At 38.4% G+C, this 21,426-nt stretch overlaps 5 protein-coding genes across 5 annotated transcripts; 2 read left to right on the forward strand and 3 right to left on the reverse strand.

Moving 5' to 3' along the window:
* Positions 1-12: 12 nt before the first annotated feature.
* On the reverse strand, positions 13-3,984 carry LOC111807206 (peptidyl-prolyl cis-trans isomerase FKBP62). The gene is made up of 12 exons (XM_023692817.2): positions 3,595-3,984; positions 3,421-3,507; positions 2,205-2,465; positions 2,039-2,113; positions 1,856-1,936; positions 1,580-1,774; positions 1,421-1,513; positions 1,163-1,338; positions 948-1,070; positions 714-860; positions 509-636; positions 13-425 (listed from the first exon to the last, which is right to left on the reverse strand). Exons 1-12 carry the CDS (start codon positions 3,773-3,775, stop codon positions 323-325), a joined length of 1,650 nt encoding a protein of 549 aa, XP_023548585.2. The 5' UTR covers positions 3,776-3,984; the 3' UTR covers positions 13-322.
* A 592-nt stretch (positions 3,985-4,576) lies between these two features.
* Positions 4,577-7,647, reverse strand: LOC111806359 (peptidyl-prolyl cis-trans isomerase FKBP15-1). Its single transcript, XM_023691628.2, has 6 exons — positions 7,531-7,647; positions 7,373-7,422; positions 6,728-6,790; positions 6,271-6,361; positions 5,325-5,429; positions 4,577-4,961 (listed from the first exon to the last, which is right to left on the reverse strand). The coding sequence occupies exons 1-6, from the start codon at positions 7,574-7,576 to the stop codon at positions 4,867-4,869; spliced, it is 450 nt and encodes a 149-aa protein (XP_023547396.1). The 5' UTR covers positions 7,577-7,647; the 3' UTR covers positions 4,577-4,866.
* A 565-nt stretch (positions 7,648-8,212) lies between these two features.
* LOC147790050 (uncharacterized) lies at positions 8,213-9,404 on the reverse strand. The gene is made up of 2 exons (XM_087129385.1): positions 8,912-9,404; positions 8,213-8,619 (listed from the first exon to the last, which is right to left on the reverse strand). Exons 1-2 carry the CDS (start codon positions 9,387-9,389, stop codon positions 8,237-8,239), a joined length of 861 nt encoding a protein of 286 aa, XP_086985511.1. The 5' UTR covers positions 9,390-9,404; the 3' UTR covers positions 8,213-8,236.
* A 1,058-nt stretch (positions 9,405-10,462) lies between these two features.
* On the forward strand, positions 10,463-14,536 carry LOC111807606 (asparagine--tRNA ligase, cytoplasmic 2). The gene is made up of 8 exons (XM_023693402.2): positions 10,463-11,160; positions 11,238-11,474; positions 12,318-12,902; positions 13,101-13,286; positions 13,399-13,472; positions 13,554-13,683; positions 13,791-13,849; positions 14,143-14,536. Exons 1-8 carry the CDS (start codon positions 10,747-10,749, stop codon positions 14,324-14,326), a joined length of 1,869 nt encoding a protein of 622 aa, XP_023549170.2. The 5' UTR covers positions 10,463-10,746; the 3' UTR covers positions 14,327-14,536.
* A 472-nt stretch (positions 14,537-15,008) lies between these two features.
* LOC111807607 (ras-related protein RABA5b) lies at positions 15,009-20,829 on the forward strand. The gene is made up of 3 exons (XM_087129104.1): positions 15,009-15,404; positions 18,773-19,022; positions 20,282-20,829. Exons 1-3 carry the CDS (start codon positions 15,318-15,320, stop codon positions 20,590-20,592), a joined length of 648 nt encoding a protein of 215 aa, XP_086985230.1. The 5' UTR covers positions 15,009-15,317; the 3' UTR covers positions 20,593-20,829.
* The last annotated feature ends 597 nt before the right edge of the window (positions 20,830-21,426 follow it).

A 21,426-nucleotide genomic window follows, 5' to 3' on the forward strand; every position in this document is an offset into this window, starting at 1 on the left:
ACCATTTGCAAATGCTGTAATGGAAATGGCATTAAAATCTGAGTCTTACAAGAGAGATTGAGTTGGACAACTTCATTATAATAAAAATGGTTAAAATCTCACTCTGAAACCACAAGGAACCATCATCCCACTGTTTTTAGTTCAAAACTCTAAAACTTCAAACCTCATGTTAAAACTACTGTGAGTTAAGTGGATAACCACTCGACTTTCCTTTGAACCAAACCGAACCAAATATCGAACTCACAGGCTGACCACTTGCCGTTGCCTCGTGTATGAAATGCAGGCACTGCTTGTTCTGGTTCCTCCTTGGATTAGACTGATTCTAATTCTTCATTTTGGCAAACATGTTGCCGTAGAACTTGGCATCCTTTTTGTTGTATTCCTTCACCTTCTCCTTCAGTGTTTTGTACTCCAATTTCACATCCCTGATGGCATCACAATGAATGACTTGACAAGAATCTACAAGCAACAGAGTATTCAAGCATTGCAGAGAAGGACGGGTACATACCTGTTATTCGGATCGATATCGAGAGCTTTCTTGATGTCAAATTCAGCCAAATCGAAATCCGTTAGTTCGATATATGCTTGAGCCCTTCTGTAGAGAGCCTTAACATTTGAACTCTCAAGTTCCAGCACCTGCAGCCATTTGAGAGAAGGTTACTTACACCAATAGTTTCTTCAAGAATTTGTTTAGAAGAAATGCCTTGGATCACCTTGGTACACAATTTCTCTGCCTCGTTGTATTGCTTTAGCTTCAATTTACAAGCTGCATTGTTCAAATTGCATGCAACTTTCAACGCCTTCGCCTGCTTTTTCTCGTCTTCGCTAAACGAAGAATCGTATTCAATGAACTTCACAGCCTGCTCGAAAGCACGACACAATAAACAAGTCGACATGAGTCTATATTCCATTCATAAACTCACATTGCAAGTAGAATAGTTACTCACCTTCTCATATCTCTTTGAAGCTCTAGCAAATTTTCCAGACTTGAACAACACATTTCCTTCTTCCTTCTTTTTACCAGCAGCTTCAACCTTTTCCTGGTTATTCATATCCCATGATTCCTTCTCCTGACGAAACGAGTATAATTATGAGATCGTTATATGACATGAAAGACGGATGTCAAAGCTGAGTACCCGCGTTTGCACAACGACGTACAAACCTTGTCAAAAGCCACCAGCTCGACCTCATAATACACAGTTGAGTTTGGAGGAACTACAGCTAGTTCCTGTTGTGACTCGGACGATCCAAAAGCGTACTCTTGTCCTATTGTCACCAGGGCTATCTCTCCTTTCTTCATTGTCGCCACGGCTTTGTCGAGGCCATCGATCACTTGTTCTAAATTACACAGAGGTAAACATGTCCATTCAGTGAGAAGGCATCAAATAAAACAGAGTATAATACCATTGCATACCCATACCCTCATCGGTTTTAAACTCGAATGGCTCTTCACCATCATCATATCCCTTCCTCAAGAATACCTTGCCATCTCCCAACTTCCCAGTCAATTTTACTGCAATTCAGTTCTTGAGTTAGCATTCGGAGCATACATATCAACTCGGGTTTACTAGAAACTAACCTTTCACAATGGCTCCATCATTTGGCTTCTCATACCCTTCTCCTTCTTTTAGAATTTTCTTGATAACCTTTTTGTCAGGGGTAACTTCTGAAACAGTCTTCCAAGATACCAACTCTAAAGTAATATCGAGCGATGCATTCGGTGGAACTGCACGTTCGTTACTCGAGGCTGGTTTACCTTTCTCCCCAAACCCATCTATAACAACAAAAAAGAAGAATGTAAGAGAAAGTTTTGAATGAATCTTGACTTGGGGAGCAGCATCTGTTGAGGACTTACATTGTGGCTTCACCGTGAGGAGCGCCTTTTCGCCTATCTTCATGGTTTTTACAGCCCTCGCAACGGCAGGACAAAAGTAACCTGTTTTGAGGTACACTTTACTTGAGATTCACTGACAAGAACATCTTTGTCCTAATCAAAGTCAACATATTTACTCAATCAAAGTCAAAGGAGCAGAATTACCATCCCCAACGGTGAATTCCACTCCATCAGCTTTGGCAACAAGCGTTCCATCTTCTAGCTTAGCTTCAAAATTAACTGCAGTAACATGACATGAAAAGAACCGCTATAAGACAGAACAATTGCATGATAAATGACATGCACAGAAAAAATTAACATATGTGCCCACCTAGCACTTCATCAAGGTCCTTCGGATTATCCCATTTGTCCCCTTCAGTTAGGATCTTCTTGAATATTCCTCCGTCCTTACATATGTCCTTAACGCTTGACCAAGATAGTAACTCGACGTCGAACTGCAATGTCGCACTAGGAGGGATGGTCGGTGGGGAGCCAGATTCACCATATGCCAGTTCTGGAGGAATGGTGAAAAGAGCTTTTTCACTTTTCTTCATTGTTTTAATACCCAGATCCCAACCTTTGATCACTTGTCCTGCACCATAGAGAAAAGAAAGAAGTTAAGATGACATGAATAAGCATTCAAGAACGAAAGCGCTTGAGCCAGCCAGAAACCAAGAGAACTACTGTAACAGCCGAAGTCCCCAAGTTTTTTGGGCTTTCCCTTTCGGGCTTCCCCTCAAGGTTTTTATAACGCGTCTGCTAGGAAGAGGTTTTCACACCCTTATAAAGAAGGCTTCAATATCTTCCCCAACTGATGTGGGATCTCACAATCCACCCCCCTTCGGCGCCCAGCGTCCTCACTTACACTTGTTCCCTTCTCCAATCAATGTAGAACCACCAAACCCCCTTCTGGACCCAACATCCTTGCTGGCACACCGTCTCATGTCCACCCCCTTCGGGACTCAACCTCCTCGCTGACACATCGCGCCCGGTGTCTGGCTCTGATACCATTTGTAACAGCCCACCGCTAGCAAACATTGTCTTCTTTGAGCTTTCCCTCAAGATTTTTAAAACGCGTCTACTAAAGAGAGGTTTCCACACCGTTATAAAGAATGTTTCGTTCTCCTCCCCAACCGATGTAGGATCTCACAACTACCAAAATCAGGCATGCTAGTAGTAAATGCCCCTCAAAGAAAACAGATTCCCATCCTAATGGGCAACATCATTGAGTACTCATTATTGAATACATTGCATCTCAAAGCACAGATTAGCAAGAAAGAACCAGGAAGAGCAGCAGAAGTTCCTCCATATAGCAATAAGCATCCCCACAAGATACAAATTTTGAGAAAACGGATGCATTGACACAGCGTTGTTTATAAACCATTCTACGGCATCTAAAATTTCCTCTCACAGAAATAAACTCCATTAAACCACACAGGAAAATAAGCAACATACAATCAGCCAGAAGCAATGTACTTGAATTCCCATTAAAATTGGCCAACTGCCAACAAATAAAATAAACATTGAACCAATAAACTTCGCCTAACCTTGACCAAGAGTGAACTTGAACGGGGTACCACGATCGCGGCTCGAATCAAACTGAGTCCCATCCAGCAAAGTCCCAGTATAGTGAACTACATTAAGAACAGAAAGAACAACAACCCAAAAACTCAGAATCGAAAAATAGAAAGATCAGTAGCAGGTTATAGTGGGTGACGTACCTTCAACCTCGTCGCCATTTTCAGGAGTGACCCATCCTTCACCTTCCTTCAAAAGCTTCTTCTTCAACCCCTGATTTCCAATTTCCTTCTCCTCCCCAACCTTAAGCGCAGCGGGTTCATCAGGAAGATCGAAGTCGTCGTTCATGTCAGGCGCAGCAGGGATATCAAAATCCTCATCCATGTGGGGTAAAATGAGAACAGAGAACCAACGAAAAGATCAAAGGATTCGAAATAAGGAGCAAACGTAGGTCTGAGCTCAGATGAGTGAGATAACGGAAGGAGGAGGCTGGAGAATGAGGGGTTATAGGAAAGAAAAAGTGGGGTTCTAGAAAGTTCTACAAAGACAGGAAACGAGGGTTTTTAGAGAGTTTCAAGATTGAATGAACTGTGATTATTATTCAAAAGGAAGCTCCACGAATGGTGAGGATGGTTCTAGACAGAGAGAGAGAGATTTAAAAAAAAAAAAAAAAAAAATCAAAACTTTGAGTGCGCATTGGAGGTACATTCAATATAAGGTTAAAATTGTATTTTTTGTAACATTTTTGTTTTTCTTTCTTTTAATTGAATATTTTAAGTTTAATTATTGGCTTAATCTTTTTTACTTTAAAACTGGTCTATTTTATAATTAAATTCTATTTTTGTTGCACTTTTGTATGATTTTTTTTTTTTGTAAACATAATCTCCCACATATCTATAAAACTAATTTTTAATTTTATATGTAATAGATTCGTTGATCGGATGTTTTTCAATCTAGTTGGTTTAATCATCCATCAAGTTTCCGGAGTAGTAGCTCTGATATACGAGAATATTAAGATCAATAAATGTCAAATTTAGATTTCAAATCCAAGAGCAGCAATCCAAGCCTGAACTCAGTGTTCAATGATCTTCTAAGAACTTCAAGATTGTTCTAAAGATGATTTTTAACTAAACGGACGAAATTTAAAACTACATGAACCAAAAATGAAAGTAGAGAATGGCAGCATTTTAAACTTAAAATGATTCATTCTAATCATAGAGCATAGATACGAGTTCAATGTTTATAAAGGCATCTAAATCAATAGAACATAAAACTAGCATCAAAGAAGTCTAAACTAGAGGGTATCTCATGGAGCAAATCCTCCGTCCTCTAGAAAAGTACCTAAAGTTGAGATCTGGGGTTATACCAGGAAGAACAAGGAAAAAGGTGGAGAAGAACAAGCAAGAAGATGGAAGATATCAAACTTGGAGAAACCAGAGGGGCTCGCTAGCTAGTGGTAGAATAGTTGCTTTGACTTATAGTTCACTGTCATCATCATCTGAGTTTCCACCACTTGATGGCTTCCCATTAACAGCCACAAGCTCAGTGTCAAATATAAGTGTTGCACCACCTGTAAGTAAATTCACATCATTCAAGAGACGAAAAAGATTCTAATGACATCCTCGACCTTGTGTCAGAGCAGGGCATATGCCTAAACCAGTTAAACATTTCTAGTGGAACCTTTTGTTATTTCAAAGTACCTACAATGAGTCAGCTTCTCATTAATATTTAACTCGATGACAAATGTCGAGGATTGAATGGAATGGACGTGTTTATAAAACCCGATGGACTAAATCGAAGCATACATAGGGACCAAGAAGTGAAAATGACATAATATAAGGATCAGATTTGAAACTTGAGCAATATTTATATAGAAACAGAAGAAACCCATTAACTTCTATCTTCTTAAATAGGCTTATATTGAATGAAATACCTGGTATGGTTGGTGGAGAGCCCTGCGGTCCATACCCCAACTTTGCAGGAATTTTGAGTTTCCGTTTCTCACCAACGCACATTCCCAATAACCCTTGGTCCCATCCTGAAAACAAAAGAATTTTCAACTCACAATAACTTCCATGCACGATATCAGAATACGTATGAACAGATCTTTACTAATGGCCTTATTCATATACATTATATTGAATCTTCTGTGCTTAATCATAACATTTGTGGATTTGAGTACACAGATCAAAGATAAATAACAACTTGTACAAGTGAAGGAAAAGAATTCTGGGAAAACGAGGGAGTGTACAGAAATTCTGGGAAAAGAATTCTGCATTTGTACTGGGAGTGAATTATGATGAGGAGCTCTCAAGTTCTCATTTGTACTGATAGCTTTTAACTGACGCATAACCTACTTGAGATCTATCATTGTAACAGCTCAAGCCCACCACCGATAGCATACATTGTCTTCTTTGGACTTTCTCTCAAGATTTTTAAAACACGTTACTAGGGAGAGGTTTCAACACCTTTATAAGGAATGCTTCTTTCCCCTCTCTAACCAACGTGGGATCTTACAATCCTAATCCATGAATCAAGTAAAACACGTCTACTAGGGAGAGGTTTCAATACCCTTATAAGAAATGCTTCTTTCCCCTCTCTATTTCCCCTCTCCAACCAACGTGGGATCTTACAATCCTAATCCATGAATCATTTCTTGACAACAGCTGAGCTCAAACCCAATTGGAACAACATGGAGTCCAGGACAATGGACAACAAGGAACATTCAAAATAGAAAGAACTATAAAAAAATAATAATAATAATAATAAACTAAAAACACTAAAAACACTAAAAACACTAAAAACAACAAATAAACAATCTTGGAAGCTATATGAAGTTGCTGCCGATGGCTAGATGTATGTCTATTGTGCACAGATACCTTTAATTACTTGACCAGCGCCCAGCTCAAACTCAATGGGGTCACCCCTTTCAAAACTAGAGTCGAAAACAGTCCCATCTGTGAGCTTCCCCTGTTAAATCAACTATGTTAAGACTTCGAATGCAAAACTGAACACAATCATATAAGTGAAATCATCAATTTATCATGTCTGTTTAGGCTGCAACTGATTCATTTCAATTAAGCAATATATCATTCCTTCAAATAAACTTAAAAATAAAGCTTGGATCCAATTCAAATTCTGTAGTCTAGTAATCCAGCTAATTATTTTTATTTATGAACAGTATAGATCATGAAAATATCCCCCATTATCTTGCTGAGGCAATGTCTTATCTTCCTAGCTCTGACATCCCCCCAACTCTTCTTTGATGAGGCATTAACAAATTGAATGTTATGAACACAAAGGCAAAAGTCAGACTAAGTTATTAATGCAACTTACACGATAGTGAACTTTGATTCTATCACCTTTATGAGCTTGAATGTCACAAGATGTTGGCCTACCCTGCAAAAACAAAAGGAACATCAAAACAAAGAACTATAAAGAAAAATCTTTGGACAGTGAAAAGCGATGGAAAATTTAAGCATGTTAGCCTACTTCCTCTAATAATGTCGAGCTAATGAATGAGATCAATATCGCAATTGATTTTAGAGTCAGGCCTATGGATCATTTCAGAGAAAAGTTCTATAATTCATCTACTACGCCATATTAACAGCGTAATGACGATCTCAGATGAAAATTTTTGTGAAGATAACATGCTCGAATCAAATTAAATTCATATCAAGGGGGAAACCCCCATCTCATAAATTGATCGCAACACCAGTCACCATCCAAAAGTTAACCCAATCTAACCCAGTTTACAATTTTCACTGGACATATGGATCTTATTTTAATCATTACTACTGTGTCCATGACCATAAAGCTTTTACTAGACTAGAACAACCTGTAGAACACAAAATCCCTTCATTAATACCCAAGATACTTTAAATTCCTATCAAATGTGAAGAGTTCCAGACAGAATGGAGGCCAAATGCACGAGAAAACAAAAATCCATTTCTGAAATCACAGCGTAAACAAGTACATTACCGTAACGCCAATCTGTAACTCAGTCACATCCTTAACCGTCTTCGCATAAACTGAAAATCAATCGAAACCCCAAAAATGAAATCCATCAAATAGATCGAATGAACGAAACCCAATTTATGATGAACTACAATCAGATCTAATACAACAGTTGAACATACCTAAAGTGCACGCAATCAAGGAGAGAAAAACTAGAGACGCCTTCATTTTTCGTCTTCAAATTGTTCTAAGAAGAAGCCGATTATATTTTCCAAGAAATTTTGTTTTTTAACCCAAAATTTTGGCTGATGTGTCATCAATATAGATTGACGCGTCAAAATAAGCCGTGATTGGGCCACGTGTCAACAATCTCATCGTATCAACCAATCATAAAATAATAAATAAATGTAATTTTATTATAATCAATTTTATTTTTTTATCCGTGCCGTGCAATTATTTAAACACACGCAAATAATAATAATTATAATAATTTGATTTTTAGTCTTTTTTTAATTCTTATAATATTCATATAGTTTGGTCAATTTAATATTTAATCTCCTGTGTGAAAAGGTTTATACCAAGTCCATCTAAATCTTCAACTATTAAAAATTGTATTAAATATTTAAAATAGTCGAAATTAAATAAATAAACATAACAAATCTATCACGATGAGATAATCCAAATTATAATATATGTTTTTTTATTCTAATTATTTTTTTTCCTCCTTATTTAATATAATAAATGACTTAATATTCTAATATTCGTATTTTTTATTTGTATGAACGATAATAATTTTTTTTTATATAATGGGTTGAATATGTCTGACTAAATAGAAAACTAAATATTAATTTATATTACTGTAATTACAAGAATAAAATAAAAAAAAAATTAACCTAGAAAATAACTAATAATCATATTCACACTTAGCCTAGCAAGGCTTTGAATAAGGCTTCGAAGGTCTTCCATGTGGAGAACCTCCAATGCAGCCTTGGTCTTCTCAACTAACCCTCCAACGGTAAAACCAGACTCGATCACCAAATCCATAGCCTTTTTCACAGTTTCAAACCAACCGGATGCTGAAGAGCTTGCCACTCTCAGACCCAACTCCGCCACCTTCTCCACCAAGCTCTCAACAATCCCTCGCACCCCTCCCATGGACGAACCAGTCCCCTCCAATAAGCCCTTCAGCATCCCCACTAACTTTCCCATGGCTGAACCCGGGTCGTTCAAGAGAGCCGAAATGCTCGTCATTGCAAACCCGAACACCCCGCCTGGTAAATCACCACTAAACTTAAAAACGTAAGGAAATAACCGAGAATATTATCTGTTAGCAAATATGAGAGAAAACGACAGTAAAGAAATTTGTTCATATACATGTTAGGAATCATGACTCTCCCCAATGGTACGATATTGTCCCTAGCGAAAATGTCTTATTCGTTACTTATAACCTATGATCAATCCTCAACTGAGTTTGAAGATGGTTGGGAGGGAGTCCGACGATCCTGGGCTTATAAGTAAAGAAGATACAGGGCATTATAGTATGTAATTCTTAAGAGAGCCTACCCGCAGAAGAAGTGGCGGTTTCCAAAACATGGTCAAGGATCTTACTCGAAACGAACCCGATAATCTCGCGCACTTGTTCCAACAAAGACCCTTCCCCAGAAGCCTTAGGCTTGTCGAAAAGGCGACCAAACGCCGAGCCAAGCTCACCAAAAGAACCAAAAACCACATTCTTCAGAGCCCCCAACACAGCCATCAAAAAAGAGCCTATAATTCCCAGACCCATCTCAACGGTGCTTACAAAAACCCACTTCAAGGCATCAGCAAGGCTGTGGAGTGCACCGAGAGAGGCCTCTGCAGGGGGCCTAAGGGCGTTGAGAAGGGAAACAAGAACACAAGGTGGGGCCTTGAAGAACAGGCAAAAAACCAAAGTGGGCAAGGAGTTGAGGCCATTAATGAGGAGTTTTAGCGATGGGATTAGAAGGAGGAGGAGGAGGAGGAGAGTTGAAGCTAAGCAAGGAATGCAAGAAGAAGAAGACATTTGGACTCAGTTTTTCTCTCTCTTTCTCTGTTTTTTTTAGAGTTTTTAAGAGAGTTTCTGAAGTTTGAACACTTCTATTGTTTGGTGGTTGGTAATGAGAACTTGGGCATTAAATTATGTGCACTAATGGTCAATTTTTGTTCAGGTAGAACGAAGATTCCAAATGTCGTATCGTCTCGATAATTTTGAAAAAACGTCGATGTGGAAGAAAATTCAAGACAAAAGTATAGCTACCCGTCGTTTTTTATAAATAAAAAATATAAGTAATATTTATACGAGTCAAAGTGAGTACGTGAATGAATCAATACTACATTTGAAACAAAGCGATCTTGAGGATAGAATAACTAATAAATGTTTAAAATAATTGAAAGTCATCATCTATATCAATAAGATGCGTCTTAATTTTCGATGGTTCAATATAAGTATGTTTTCTTTAGAACAATTTTATGTTGGGTAATCTGTTAAATTTTTTCTTAAGATGCATATGAGTGAAAACAAAACATGTTGAGAAATTTCATGTTGATTTGTGGGAATAACATAACTATGTTGCACAAGATACAGATGAATGTCAGGGTCATTAGGTGTACAACTTCGTACTATGACTAATATGAGCAAAGCCGTTGAATATGATATCTTTTAAAAGGTCCAAAACCCGACTAGATCAATTAATATAAGTTTTTTTCTAGCATAATGTATAAATTGAATAATTCGACCTAAATTTAGATTATATATTTAAAAGAAAAATCATCTAATAGTTTCTAAAAAATAAAAAATAAATAAATAAATATATATATATATGTATATGTGTATATATGTATGTATATACATACATATATATACATACATATATATACATACATATATACACATATACATATACATATATACACATATACATATACATACATATATATACACATATACATATACATATATACATATACATATACATATATATATACACATATACATATACATATATATATACACATATACATATACATATATATATTATATATATTGATATATATATATGTGTGACGAAGAATCCCGATTTATGAACAGGTCGCTTTGACGTAAGGTTTGATTACCAATTCGCGGCAAAAAACCAAAAACTTTGATATGAACAAACTCTCCGAGAAAATCCCGACCTCGAAGTATTCCAAATCAAACTCTCTGAATCTCTCTCAGTTCATCCCACACTACACCCGAAATCATTCCTCAGAAACAATCCCTTTCCTTCCATTAACAATCTCTCTCGAGTTTCCCCTCTTCTTCCCCAAGAAAAGCATCTCAATCTTCTTCTATATCTCTCCATCCATGTCTCAATCAATCCCCCATTTCTCTACACTCTCCAATGGCTGCCCAACAACCTACAGTCTTCACCCCCGTGACCTTCTCGAACTACTCCAAGCGGATTCTTCTCAAAACTGTGTTCGAGAGTGGCGATGGCGGTCTGGGGTTTGTGGATCGGAAATTGGTGGTCGGAGGATGGGTGAAGTCCTCCAAGGAAGTCATTGGAGATGCTGTTCGGCCGCTGGTCGATGCTAGTGTTAAGGCGGCGGGTGATGTCCTGCCGCTGAAGGCTAAGGATGCGAGCTGTATTGAGATTGTACAGTCGCGGATTCCGATTGTTAGGTCTTTGCTTAGGATGCTGTATGGAAATAATTTACACGGCGGTGAGAAGTTGGAGACGAATGTTCATCAGCCGCCGCTTCCTTCCACTGCTTTTCTGGTAGTTAATGATGGCTCTTGTGTTGCAGACCTTCAGGTTCCTCTAATTTGTGCACGCCAACTGTTTGTTATTTTGTTATGCGTACAGGACTTGGCTAACTAAGAAACTTTCAGGTTGTTGTGCAGTCCTCGTTACATCAGCCTATCCATCTGATGCCATCGGGAACTTGCATTTTGGTGGAAGGCATATTGAAGCGGATGCCAGTACCTGGGAAACATACTGTCCGGCTTCAAGTGGAGAAAATCCTTCATGTAGGGAAGGTTGAAAAGGAAAAGTATCCATTATCACAGAAAAGGATTCCAATGGATGTTTTGAGGAAATTTTCTTATTTTCGTTCTCGAACTTCTACGGTAATATGCTCAAGCTTCAATTATAAATTGCATTTAGTTCCTGTTTTTTGGTTCTGTCTGCATGCCCGTCATCAGAGTGCCTATTAGTCTTAAGATCAACATCGGTTGGAGAGGGAAACGAGCCTATTAGTCTTAAGACCAACATCGGGTGGAGAGAAAAACGAAGCATTCTTTATAAGGGTGTGGAAACCTCTCCCTAGCATATGTGTTTTAAAAACCTTGAGGGAAAACCCGGAAGGGAAATTCCAAAGAAGACAATATCTGTCAGCGGTGGGCTTGGGCTGTTACAAATGGTACCAGAGCTAGACACTGAGTGGTGTGCCAGCGAGGACATTCCCTCAAAGGGGGTGGACACTAGACCGTGTGCCAGTAAGGACACTAGGCCCTGAAGGGGGTGGACACTAGACCGAATGCCAGTAAGGACACTAGGCCCTGAAGGGGGTGAATTGTGAGATCCCACATCAATTGGAGAGAGGAATGAGTACCAGCGAGGATGCAGGGCCTCGAAGGGGGTGGATTGTGAGATCCCACATCAGTTGGGGAGGGGAACAAAACATTCTTTCTAAGGGTGTGGAAACCAAACCTTGAGGGGAAGCCTGAAAGGGAAAGCCGAAAGAGGACAATATCTGCTAGCGGTGGACTTGGGCTATTACAACAGTAATATGCACAAGCTTCAACTATACATCGCCAATGGAGATGTATTCCTTACTTATAAACCCACGATCATCCCTTTAATTAGCCAATGTGGGACTCTCTCTCAAAAATCCTCAACAGAGCTCGGGTGACAAATCGTGAGAGAACTATTGGATCTTGATCTTCATTGGTACTCTTTACTTTATGCAGGTAGCATCTGTTATGAGAATCCGTAATGCCTCGACTTTTGCAACTCACACGTTCTTCCAAAATCATAGCTTTCTTTACGTGCAATTACCCACTATCACGACCACAGACAGTGAGGGATTCAGTGAAAAGTTCCACGTTACAACACTTGCGACTAAATTAGCAGGTAAGAAAGTAGAACCAACAGAAGATAAAGAAACTGATGGTGTAAGTCTTGAAACTGTTAAGGCTGCTGTAATGGAGAAAAGCAATCTCGTCAAAGAGCTTGAGAGAAGCGAAGGCAACAAAGAAGCCTTGGCTGCTGCAGTTCAGGATTTAAAGAGAACAAATGAACTGGCATTACAATTAGAAGCCAGAGGAAAATCAAAACCCGAATCGAGCAAAGATAAAGTTAACGTCCATGAAAATTTCTTCCCACAAGAAACTTATCTAACAGTTTCTGGACAACTCCATTTGGAGACCTATGCGTGCGCCCTTGGCAATGTTTATTCGTGTGGACCGAGGTTTCGAGCAGATAAAATCGAGTATGCAAAACATGCAGCTGAAATGTGGATGGTGGAAGTTGAAATTGCTTTTGCTGAACTCGAGGTACAAATTTATGATCTTTTTACTTATTCCTTCAGATTGCTTATTATTTGACATCTAAATTATGGATTTAAGTTTCCATGTTGATTTAGCCATTAAAATCTTAATGTTATTTTCTGTGATTAGTGGTTGTTTATAATACCTGTGATTGAAGAAGTTTCATCTTTTAGCTTACATTTTGTATCATCATTGGGAGTCTAGGATGCCATGAACTGTGCTGATGACCTTGTAAAATTCCTCTCCAAATGGGTATTGGACCACTGTGTGGATGATATGAAATTTGTTGAAAAACGAATCGACAAGACGAGCATTCAACGCCTTGAATCGTTTATATCATGTTCGTTCGAGAAGGTCTCTTACACTGCGGCAATAGAAAGTCTGGAAAAGGTGAAATCCTGATTATCTACACTCGTATCATTTGACTCAGTTTTTCATTTCTACCCCTGCCCACATGAAATATTGAAAGGAAAAAAAAAAAAAAAAAAAATCTTCTTGTCAGGCAACACCCGATCAAAAACATCAACACTTGAAGAGCCTTAAATTTGGTGCTGCTTTAACTGCTGATCATCTCAGGTATGCAAAATGTGCTATTACAGTCCATAAGCAAAATGAGTTCTTTATTTTTCATTTTTTTCTTCATTTTACATGAAACAGTTATCTGGCTGATACCATCTATAAAAAGCCTGTGATAGTATACAACTACCCAGAAGGAACCAAGCCATTTAATGTGCGCCTGAATGATGATGGGAAAACTGTGGCGGCATTTGATGTAGTTCTTCCAAAGGTTAGCACATGGGCATGTATATTGACTCTTGGGGGATTTATTTTTGGTTGGATCATCCTGTATTGAATGAAAAATTGTTTCTTAAACTGGCACCCAACTGTTTGTAGGGCGGAGTAGTAATTTCTGGCAGCCAAAAGGAGGAGCGTTTAGATGTATTGATGAGAAGGTATGATATTTTACTATACATGTGTCATCGTCTTTACTTGCGATGTCGTCGTCAGCCGTACATGGGTGCCTTGTCTTTACTTGAAAAATAGCACATGACTTGAGTATAAATCGTTAAAACTATCATAGAGGTAGTTTTCAGTCTGGACAAAATTGGATGTGTAGTACTTCACTACACACGACCCACACGTGCAAATTTTACTAGTTTTGCGACACTCCGAAAGTTCTCTAAACGCTCACGAAAAAAAAAAAAGGGAGAGTTATTGATATCTGTTTTAATATGGTTGTTGGCAGGATGGGGGAGATGGGGCTGCCAAGGGAGCAGTACGAGTGGTACTTGGAGATCCATAGGCATGGAGCAGTGAAGCACTCCGGTTTCAGTTTGGCATTTGACCGATTCCTTCTGTTTACTACTGGTCTCACTGACATCAACGATGTTATTCCATTTCCAAGAAGTTTTGGAAAGGCCAGCGATTAAAAGGAATCAATTGCTCTAAAATATTTTATGAAGCAGTTGGCTCATATCAATGGTGATGCTGAACAAAGTGTGTTCATGTACAAACCCAAAGAAAAAATGGCATCTTTTAGGAGATTTGTGTTTGTTTATTGCTGAGATTTGTTCTTGTACATAAAAAAACAAAAGAGATTTGTGGATAAGACTCGCGGTTTGTCAAATCGGTTAGTTGTTTATACAGTTCTTAACCATTAATCGCTATGCTTAGTTTAATATTCAAATTACTTATGACAGTTTAGTCGTTAATATAGTATCCTAACCGCTATCACTTTTGACCCTTAACTCTTAATGCTGCATCTCTTCCGAAACCAGGGTCCTTTATCATTACTTCTGTTTGTTGCATACCTTGATATGGTACTGCCCGAATAGCATTTCCTGCTACGGTTTGAGCGGCAAATGATGTACTTCTTGGACCTTGAATCCACAAGTACCAGTGGAGGACCAAGAAATTATCCGACCCCGTACATCTGTTGTATTGTTGAAACTTGATTGAACATGAATAACACTCTTTGGTATTTTACACGTACTTTTACGTGAACTTAATATATCCATTTCTACGTGAACCGATTCTTGCCATGGGTTTTGCCAATTTTTCCATTCAAGCCCTAAATTATCCTATTGAAAAAATATTTGGTGTAATTGGACCTAAATTTGACTAGCAAAAGCGTCAAGGAAATAGTGGAAGGTGGTGGAGCGTCCTTCAAGATGAGCTGCAGTGTTATAGTTTCTCAGTGCCTTGAATTGCGCACACATTGATTTCGATTTCATCAAACACAGAATCAAAGGTGGGTGGGTCCCAATTCAAGCACCGAAATCTTGAAATTCATGAATTCCCCGATAATCATGGCGTCTTTCTGTACTTCCTGTCATGAGTTTGGAGTTATAGCATTACCATCACCCGTTTTGCACAGTACAAAAACCTCAACTCTAAGTTTTTCCTTCTTCATCTTCATCCATGGCGGCCGACGACGACCAGGGCGGCGAGGACTACTTGTTTAAGATTGTTCTGATTGGCGACTCTGCGGTGGGGAAATCGAACCTCCTCTCTGTTGGAAAGAGGGATAGTGAAAGAGATAGGAATAGATGAGAATAGATAGAAGCTGCAGTGCTTTATTAATGTCTACTGACTTGATGCTTAGAGGGTTACACAATTCCCGTATTTATAGCTAATACAGTGGACCAGAAATAGTAAATCATAGAAATCTAGATAAACTCAAATCTAATAACAATCTCCTAAAATCTTGTTAGTTTGAATATTTGAATCATATCTAACTACTCTAAATCATATCTTGATTTTGAATACTTTGAATCATATCTCAACACTCCCCCATGATTCAAAGTTGCAGATGTAAGTACAGAGCTTTTCTTCTGACAAGACCTTCGTAAGTATGTCTGCTTTAACCCGTACATTGTCTGTCTCAGCTTGTATACCTTTGTTTCTTTGTCTTCCTTTATGAATCCCTCTGGCGGTCTTACATAAACCTCTTCTTGTAAATCTCCATAAAACTTTTCGTTTGGTAGGTAAACCATATCCCATGTTTCATCTTTCTTAAAGGACTGCATCTCTACTGTCATGGCTTTCTTCCCGTCTTCAGTTGCTTCTTCATAATTCATAGGGTCTGAAACAGTAAGAGCAAATTGACATGATGCATATATGTCAGCTAAAGATTTATACTTCCTTGGAGGTGTCTCATCTGAAAGTTCTTCAAGAGAGGAATTGCTGTTAAGTGATTCTGAAGATGATGAATTTGACACACTTTGTGTTGCAGTGGATGCACTGGGAGATGCACTGGAGTTGACCCTTGTCTCTTCATTTGGGGAAACTTCAACTGTAATCTTTTGCTGCTCCTGTTCTTTACTCCAATCCCAACTCACGTTTTCATTAAATATTACATCCCTTCTAACTAAAATCTTTTCACTAACGGGGTTGTATAGTTTATATGCCTTTGATTGAGTACAATAGCCAATGAAAATGCATTTTTCAGATTTTTCATCAAGCTTTTGACGAGTTTGAGGATGTTTCAAAGCATAAGCAACACAACCAAAGATTCGTAAATGACTTACAGATGGTTTCCTTCCATGCCATGCTTCATAAGGAGTTCGATTCATAACCGCCTTTGTTGGTGAGATGTTTAATAGATAAACAGATGTTGCTACGGCTTCGGCCCAAAATTGGTTTGGAAGTCTCCTTGCTTGTAACATACTTCTTGCCATCTCCACAATAGTTCGATTTTTTCGTTCAGCGATTCCATTCTGTTCTGGAGTGTAGGGAGCTGTTAATTCCCTTTGGATGCCCTCTTCTTCACAAAAGAGATTGAAATCTTTAGATACGAACTCGCCACCTCTGTCTGTGCGAAGAACTTTAATGTGACAGCCACTTTGGTTCTCTACCATAGCTTTAAAAATCTGGAACTTCTGAAAAGTTTCTGACTTATGTTGTAGGAAGTAAACCCAGCTCATGCGACTATAGTCATCAACGAATAGTAAAAAGTATATACTTCCACCCAAGGACTTCGTTTGCATTGGCCCACATAAATCAGCATGAATTAGTTCTAGATAATGTGAAGCTCTTTTAGCTTTTCCAACAGGAAAGAACTTCCTAGTCTGCTTGCCATAAATGCATCCTTCACATAAATTAGTTGAGTCAATTCTTGGTAATCCGAAAACCATACCTTTATCCCTGAGTATTTTCAGGCCGTTCATATGAAGATGTCCATATCTGAGATGCCATAATGTTGAATCATCTTTCATGCTAGCAGTAAGAGCAAAATCCTCCATGTTAGAAACATCAAGTGGAAACATCTTATTTGAAGTCATGGCAATTTCAACTTTATGGCCTGATTTCTTATCTGTGATGACACATGTGTTATCATCAAATAGAACTGAGTGTCCTCTGGTCATCAATTGTCCAACACTCAATAAATTGTACCCTAAATCAGGTACAAATTGAACATTATCTAATTGTTTTATCTTACCGTGACTGGTTTCGACTTTCACTGTACCTTTTCCTTCAACTTGCATCTCTTTTGTATTTCCAAGTTGCACCTTAATCTTTTGCGTCTCATCAAGCTCTTTGAATAAGGATTTGGTGCCTGTCATATGGTTCGAGCATCCGCTATCAACAAACCATAAGTTACCTTTTTCTGGATTAGTATCCATGCACGCCACAAACAACTTTTCTTCTTCTTCTTCATTCTCTGCTGCAAAATTCATTCGTTGATTTTTATACCAACAATCAGATTTTGTGTGACCATACCTTCTACAATGGTAACATTGTATGACATTCCTTTGTTCATTAAATTGTCTCTGTCCATCACTTCTCCACCTGTTATCACGACCACCATGGAAGTTGCGAAATCCTCCTCTTCCACGACTTCTACCTGCTAAATGAATATTTTCTCTTTCGTTATTGGTTGTCTCCTTCACTTGTAGTGCCTTTTCTTCGTTTCTTTCTGATGCTCTATTGATTCTTGCCTCATGAGCCTGAAGCGAGCCCATCAGTTCATCAACGGAGAGTATGGATAGATCCTTAGCTTCTTCTATGGCGGCCACCACATGGTCAAACTTTGGAGTCAAGCTTCTCAACACCTTTGCAACAATTGTTTCGTTTGAAATTTTCTCTCCATAGGTACGCATCTGACTGACTATTGCCATTGATCTTGACAAAAAATCAGCAATTGATTCGCCATTCGTCATGAGTAGAGTTTCAAAATCACGTCTTAGAGATTGCAATTTCACTGTCATGACCTTTGAGTCTCCTAGAAACTCCTTCTGTAGAATTGACCATGCCTGCTTTGATGTGGTTGCTGCTGCAATTCGTGAAAAAATAGTCTCATGAACTGCTTGCTGAATAATGAATAGAGCCTTGGCATCGTTTTTCTTGGTTTCTCTTAGTCTCTCCTTTTCTTCTATTGTGGGTTCTAATACATCAGCAAACCCGTGCTCCACCAAGTCCCATAGCTCCTGCGATCTGAGCAAGGTCTTCATCTTGATGCTCCACCACTCGTATTTCTCACCATTAAATATTGGTAACAACGGTGCAGAGGAAGAAAAACCAGCTACTGCCATTTTTGTTTTGTGAAAGAAAATAATCACTCGCCCTCGTGTCGAACGAACCTGGCTCTGATACCAAAATTGTTGGAAAGAGGGATAGTGAAAGAGATAGGAATAGATGAGAATAGATAGAAGCTGCAGTGCTTTATTAATGTCTACTGACTTGATGCTTAGAGGGTTACACAATTCCCGTATTTATAGCTAATACAGTGGACCAGAAATAGTAAATCATAGAAATCTAGATAAACTCAAATCTAATAACAATCTCCTAAAATCTTGTTAGTTTGAATATTTGAATCATATCTAACTACTCTAAATCATATCTTGATTTTGAATACTTTGAATCATATCTCAACACTCTCGCGGTTCGCTCGGAATGAGTTCGATACCAATTCCAAGGCCACGATCGGCGTCGAGTTTCAGACGCAAGTGGTGGAAATTGACGGCAAGGAGATCAAGGCTCAGATCTGGGACACCGCCGGCCAGGAGCGCTTTAGAGCTGTCACTTCAGCTTACTATCGCGGCGCCGTTGGCGCCCTTATTGTCTACGATATTAGCCGCCGGAGTAGCTTCGACAGCGTCAAGCGGTGGCTCGACGAGCTCGGCGGTACGTTCTCTTCGAATCTGCATGGTTGCTTTACTCTTCTGTTTGTTTGCAGAAGCAATTTATGGAACTGAATCGAATTTCTTTCTTCGGTTCATTAGAATCTGCTGTTGGTTTGGTTTATTGATTCTTTGCTTTGCAAGGAACTGTAAGAAACATGGCAATGATAGAAAATCCACTGTTCTTGGTTATTCTACTACTTCTTGTAGGAAAGCTGGATTAGATTAGATCAAAACGATGAACGAGTTGCTTTTGATCTTACTTACTGGAGTTACTTCAGTGAGTAATTTGTTATAAACTAAAGAATTGAATAGTGGTGAGGATTCCCAAATTCATACCAAAAAAACAACAGTTTAGCCCTGTGTAATGTTTGGAAACAGATTCAAAAAGAAAAGGCAAGGACCTTGTTTCTTAGCTCATAAGTCACTTCTAGTCAAATTTAGGACAAACTTCCTTGTTCTTCGGGCATTTGGTGATGATGAAATTTGAACTTCAGTTTATGGCATGTGAAGTTATTAAAGAATAGCTGCTTAGTTTTTATAGGTCTATCATTGGAAGTGACAAGGTTTAGTCAATGTTGAATCAATGACCCAAGAACTTTTTCTTCAAATTTTGAATGATATGCTTTTTGGGTTATCGACAATATCCATTGCCGATAGGCTTGGACTGTTACCGATGGTATTAGAGTCGGGCGATGTGCCAGCGAGAAGACTGAGCCCCAAAGGGGTGGACATGAGGCAGTGTGCTAGCAAGGACGCTTGCCTCGAAAGGGGTGGATTGGAGAGTCGCACATCGATTGAAAAAGAGAACGAGTGCCAGCAAGGACGCTGGGCCCTGAAGTGGGTGGATTGTGAGATCACACATCAGTTGGGGAGGAGAACGAAACATTGTTTACAAGGGTGTGAAAACCTCTCTCTAGTAGACGCGTTTCAAAAACCTCGAGAGAAAGCTCAAAGTGGACAATAGTTGCTAGCATTGAGCTCTTTTTCTTAGTTGAACAGGAAGAATTGACGAATGATATACTTTTCGAGTCTCTTCATATCTTCACGTCGATATAATATTGTCCGCTCGCATGGTTTGCCTCATGTTCCTAACACCCAATATAGTTGTTTCTCTTTACTTTGCATGGGCTACATTTACTTAGATATCTAGATAGGTAATTAAAGCAAGCAAATCTCAATACATAATCTCATACTTGATTGTCCTTTGCAATTTATAAGATTATGAACTGAAGAAGCTTCCTCTCCTGCTACCGTTTGCAGTGCATTGTGATACGGCGACGATAAGGATGTTGGTAGGGAACAAGTGTGATTTGGAGAACATCAGAGATGTGCATGTTGGGGAAGGCAAGTATCTAGCAGAAGAGGAAGGACTGTTCTTCATGGAAACCTCTGCTCTTGATTCCACCAATGTCAGAACAGCCTTTGAGCTTGTTGTTAGGGAGATTTACAACAATGTCAGCAGGAAAGCCCTCAACTCTGACTCTCACAAGGCCGAGCTTTCTGTAAATCGAGTAAGTTTGGCCGATGCGGGAGCCTCGTCCAAAAAAGGCTTCTCGTGTTGCTCTCAATGAGGTTCATGTTCTCCCTCCCAAATTTTTAGCTCAGAGGATTGTATTCGATAAGTCTAACAGGTCTCTAAAGTTCGAGAGTTTACTAGAAATCCTAAAGGGACTAGGAGAGTACCATTGTTTTGTGTTGTTCTTATCAATGGGCTAACGTGTCTCTTGAAGATTATCCATTCTAGAACAATTTAGATGAATTATTCTAAAAATAGAAATTAAAAGATAAATCAGTAATTACAAATATTATGATAGAAAACTACCTGAAATTTTGCCACGCAAATGCTTATATAGTTAGAATATCCATAAAAATTAATTAAATTAATTGGTGATTTATAAATTTTTATGAAAATGTAATACTTGCATTTATTTTATTTTAACCCAAGAGGAAATGCATACTTTATAAATATTTTAGAAAATAAATTTAAAAATTGGGATAACCCAAATCAATCAATATTAAATTAAAAAAAAAAATAGTTAACCAACATTGGTATAGTTCAACTAACATCAAATATTTACTCTCGAATAATTTTTAAATTTTAATTTTTCGCTTTATATATTCTTAAACTAAAAAAACGAAGGAAAAAAATTTAATCATATTAAAAAGGAAACATTATATAGATAAAATAGAAATGTATTTATGTTTAACATGTCGACGTTGTTGGATGAAAGTGTCCCACGTTCATTCATTTAGGGAATGGTCATGGGTTTATAATCAAATAATACACTCTCAATTGGTATAAGATATTTTGGGGAAGCCCAAAGCAAAGCCATGAGAGCTTATGCTCAAAGTGGACAAATCCTCAAATGTCGAACAAAGTATCGTGAGCCTGGAAGAGAACTCCA

The sequence above is a fragment of the Cucurbita pepo genome, chromosome 12 (assembly GCF_057944985.1).
Source record: "Cucurbita pepo subsp. pepo isolate OVF chromosome 12, ASM5794498v1, whole genome shotgun sequence".
In the NCBI taxonomy this organism is placed as follows: domain Eukaryota; kingdom Viridiplantae; phylum Streptophyta; class Magnoliopsida; order Cucurbitales; family Cucurbitaceae; genus Cucurbita; species Cucurbita pepo.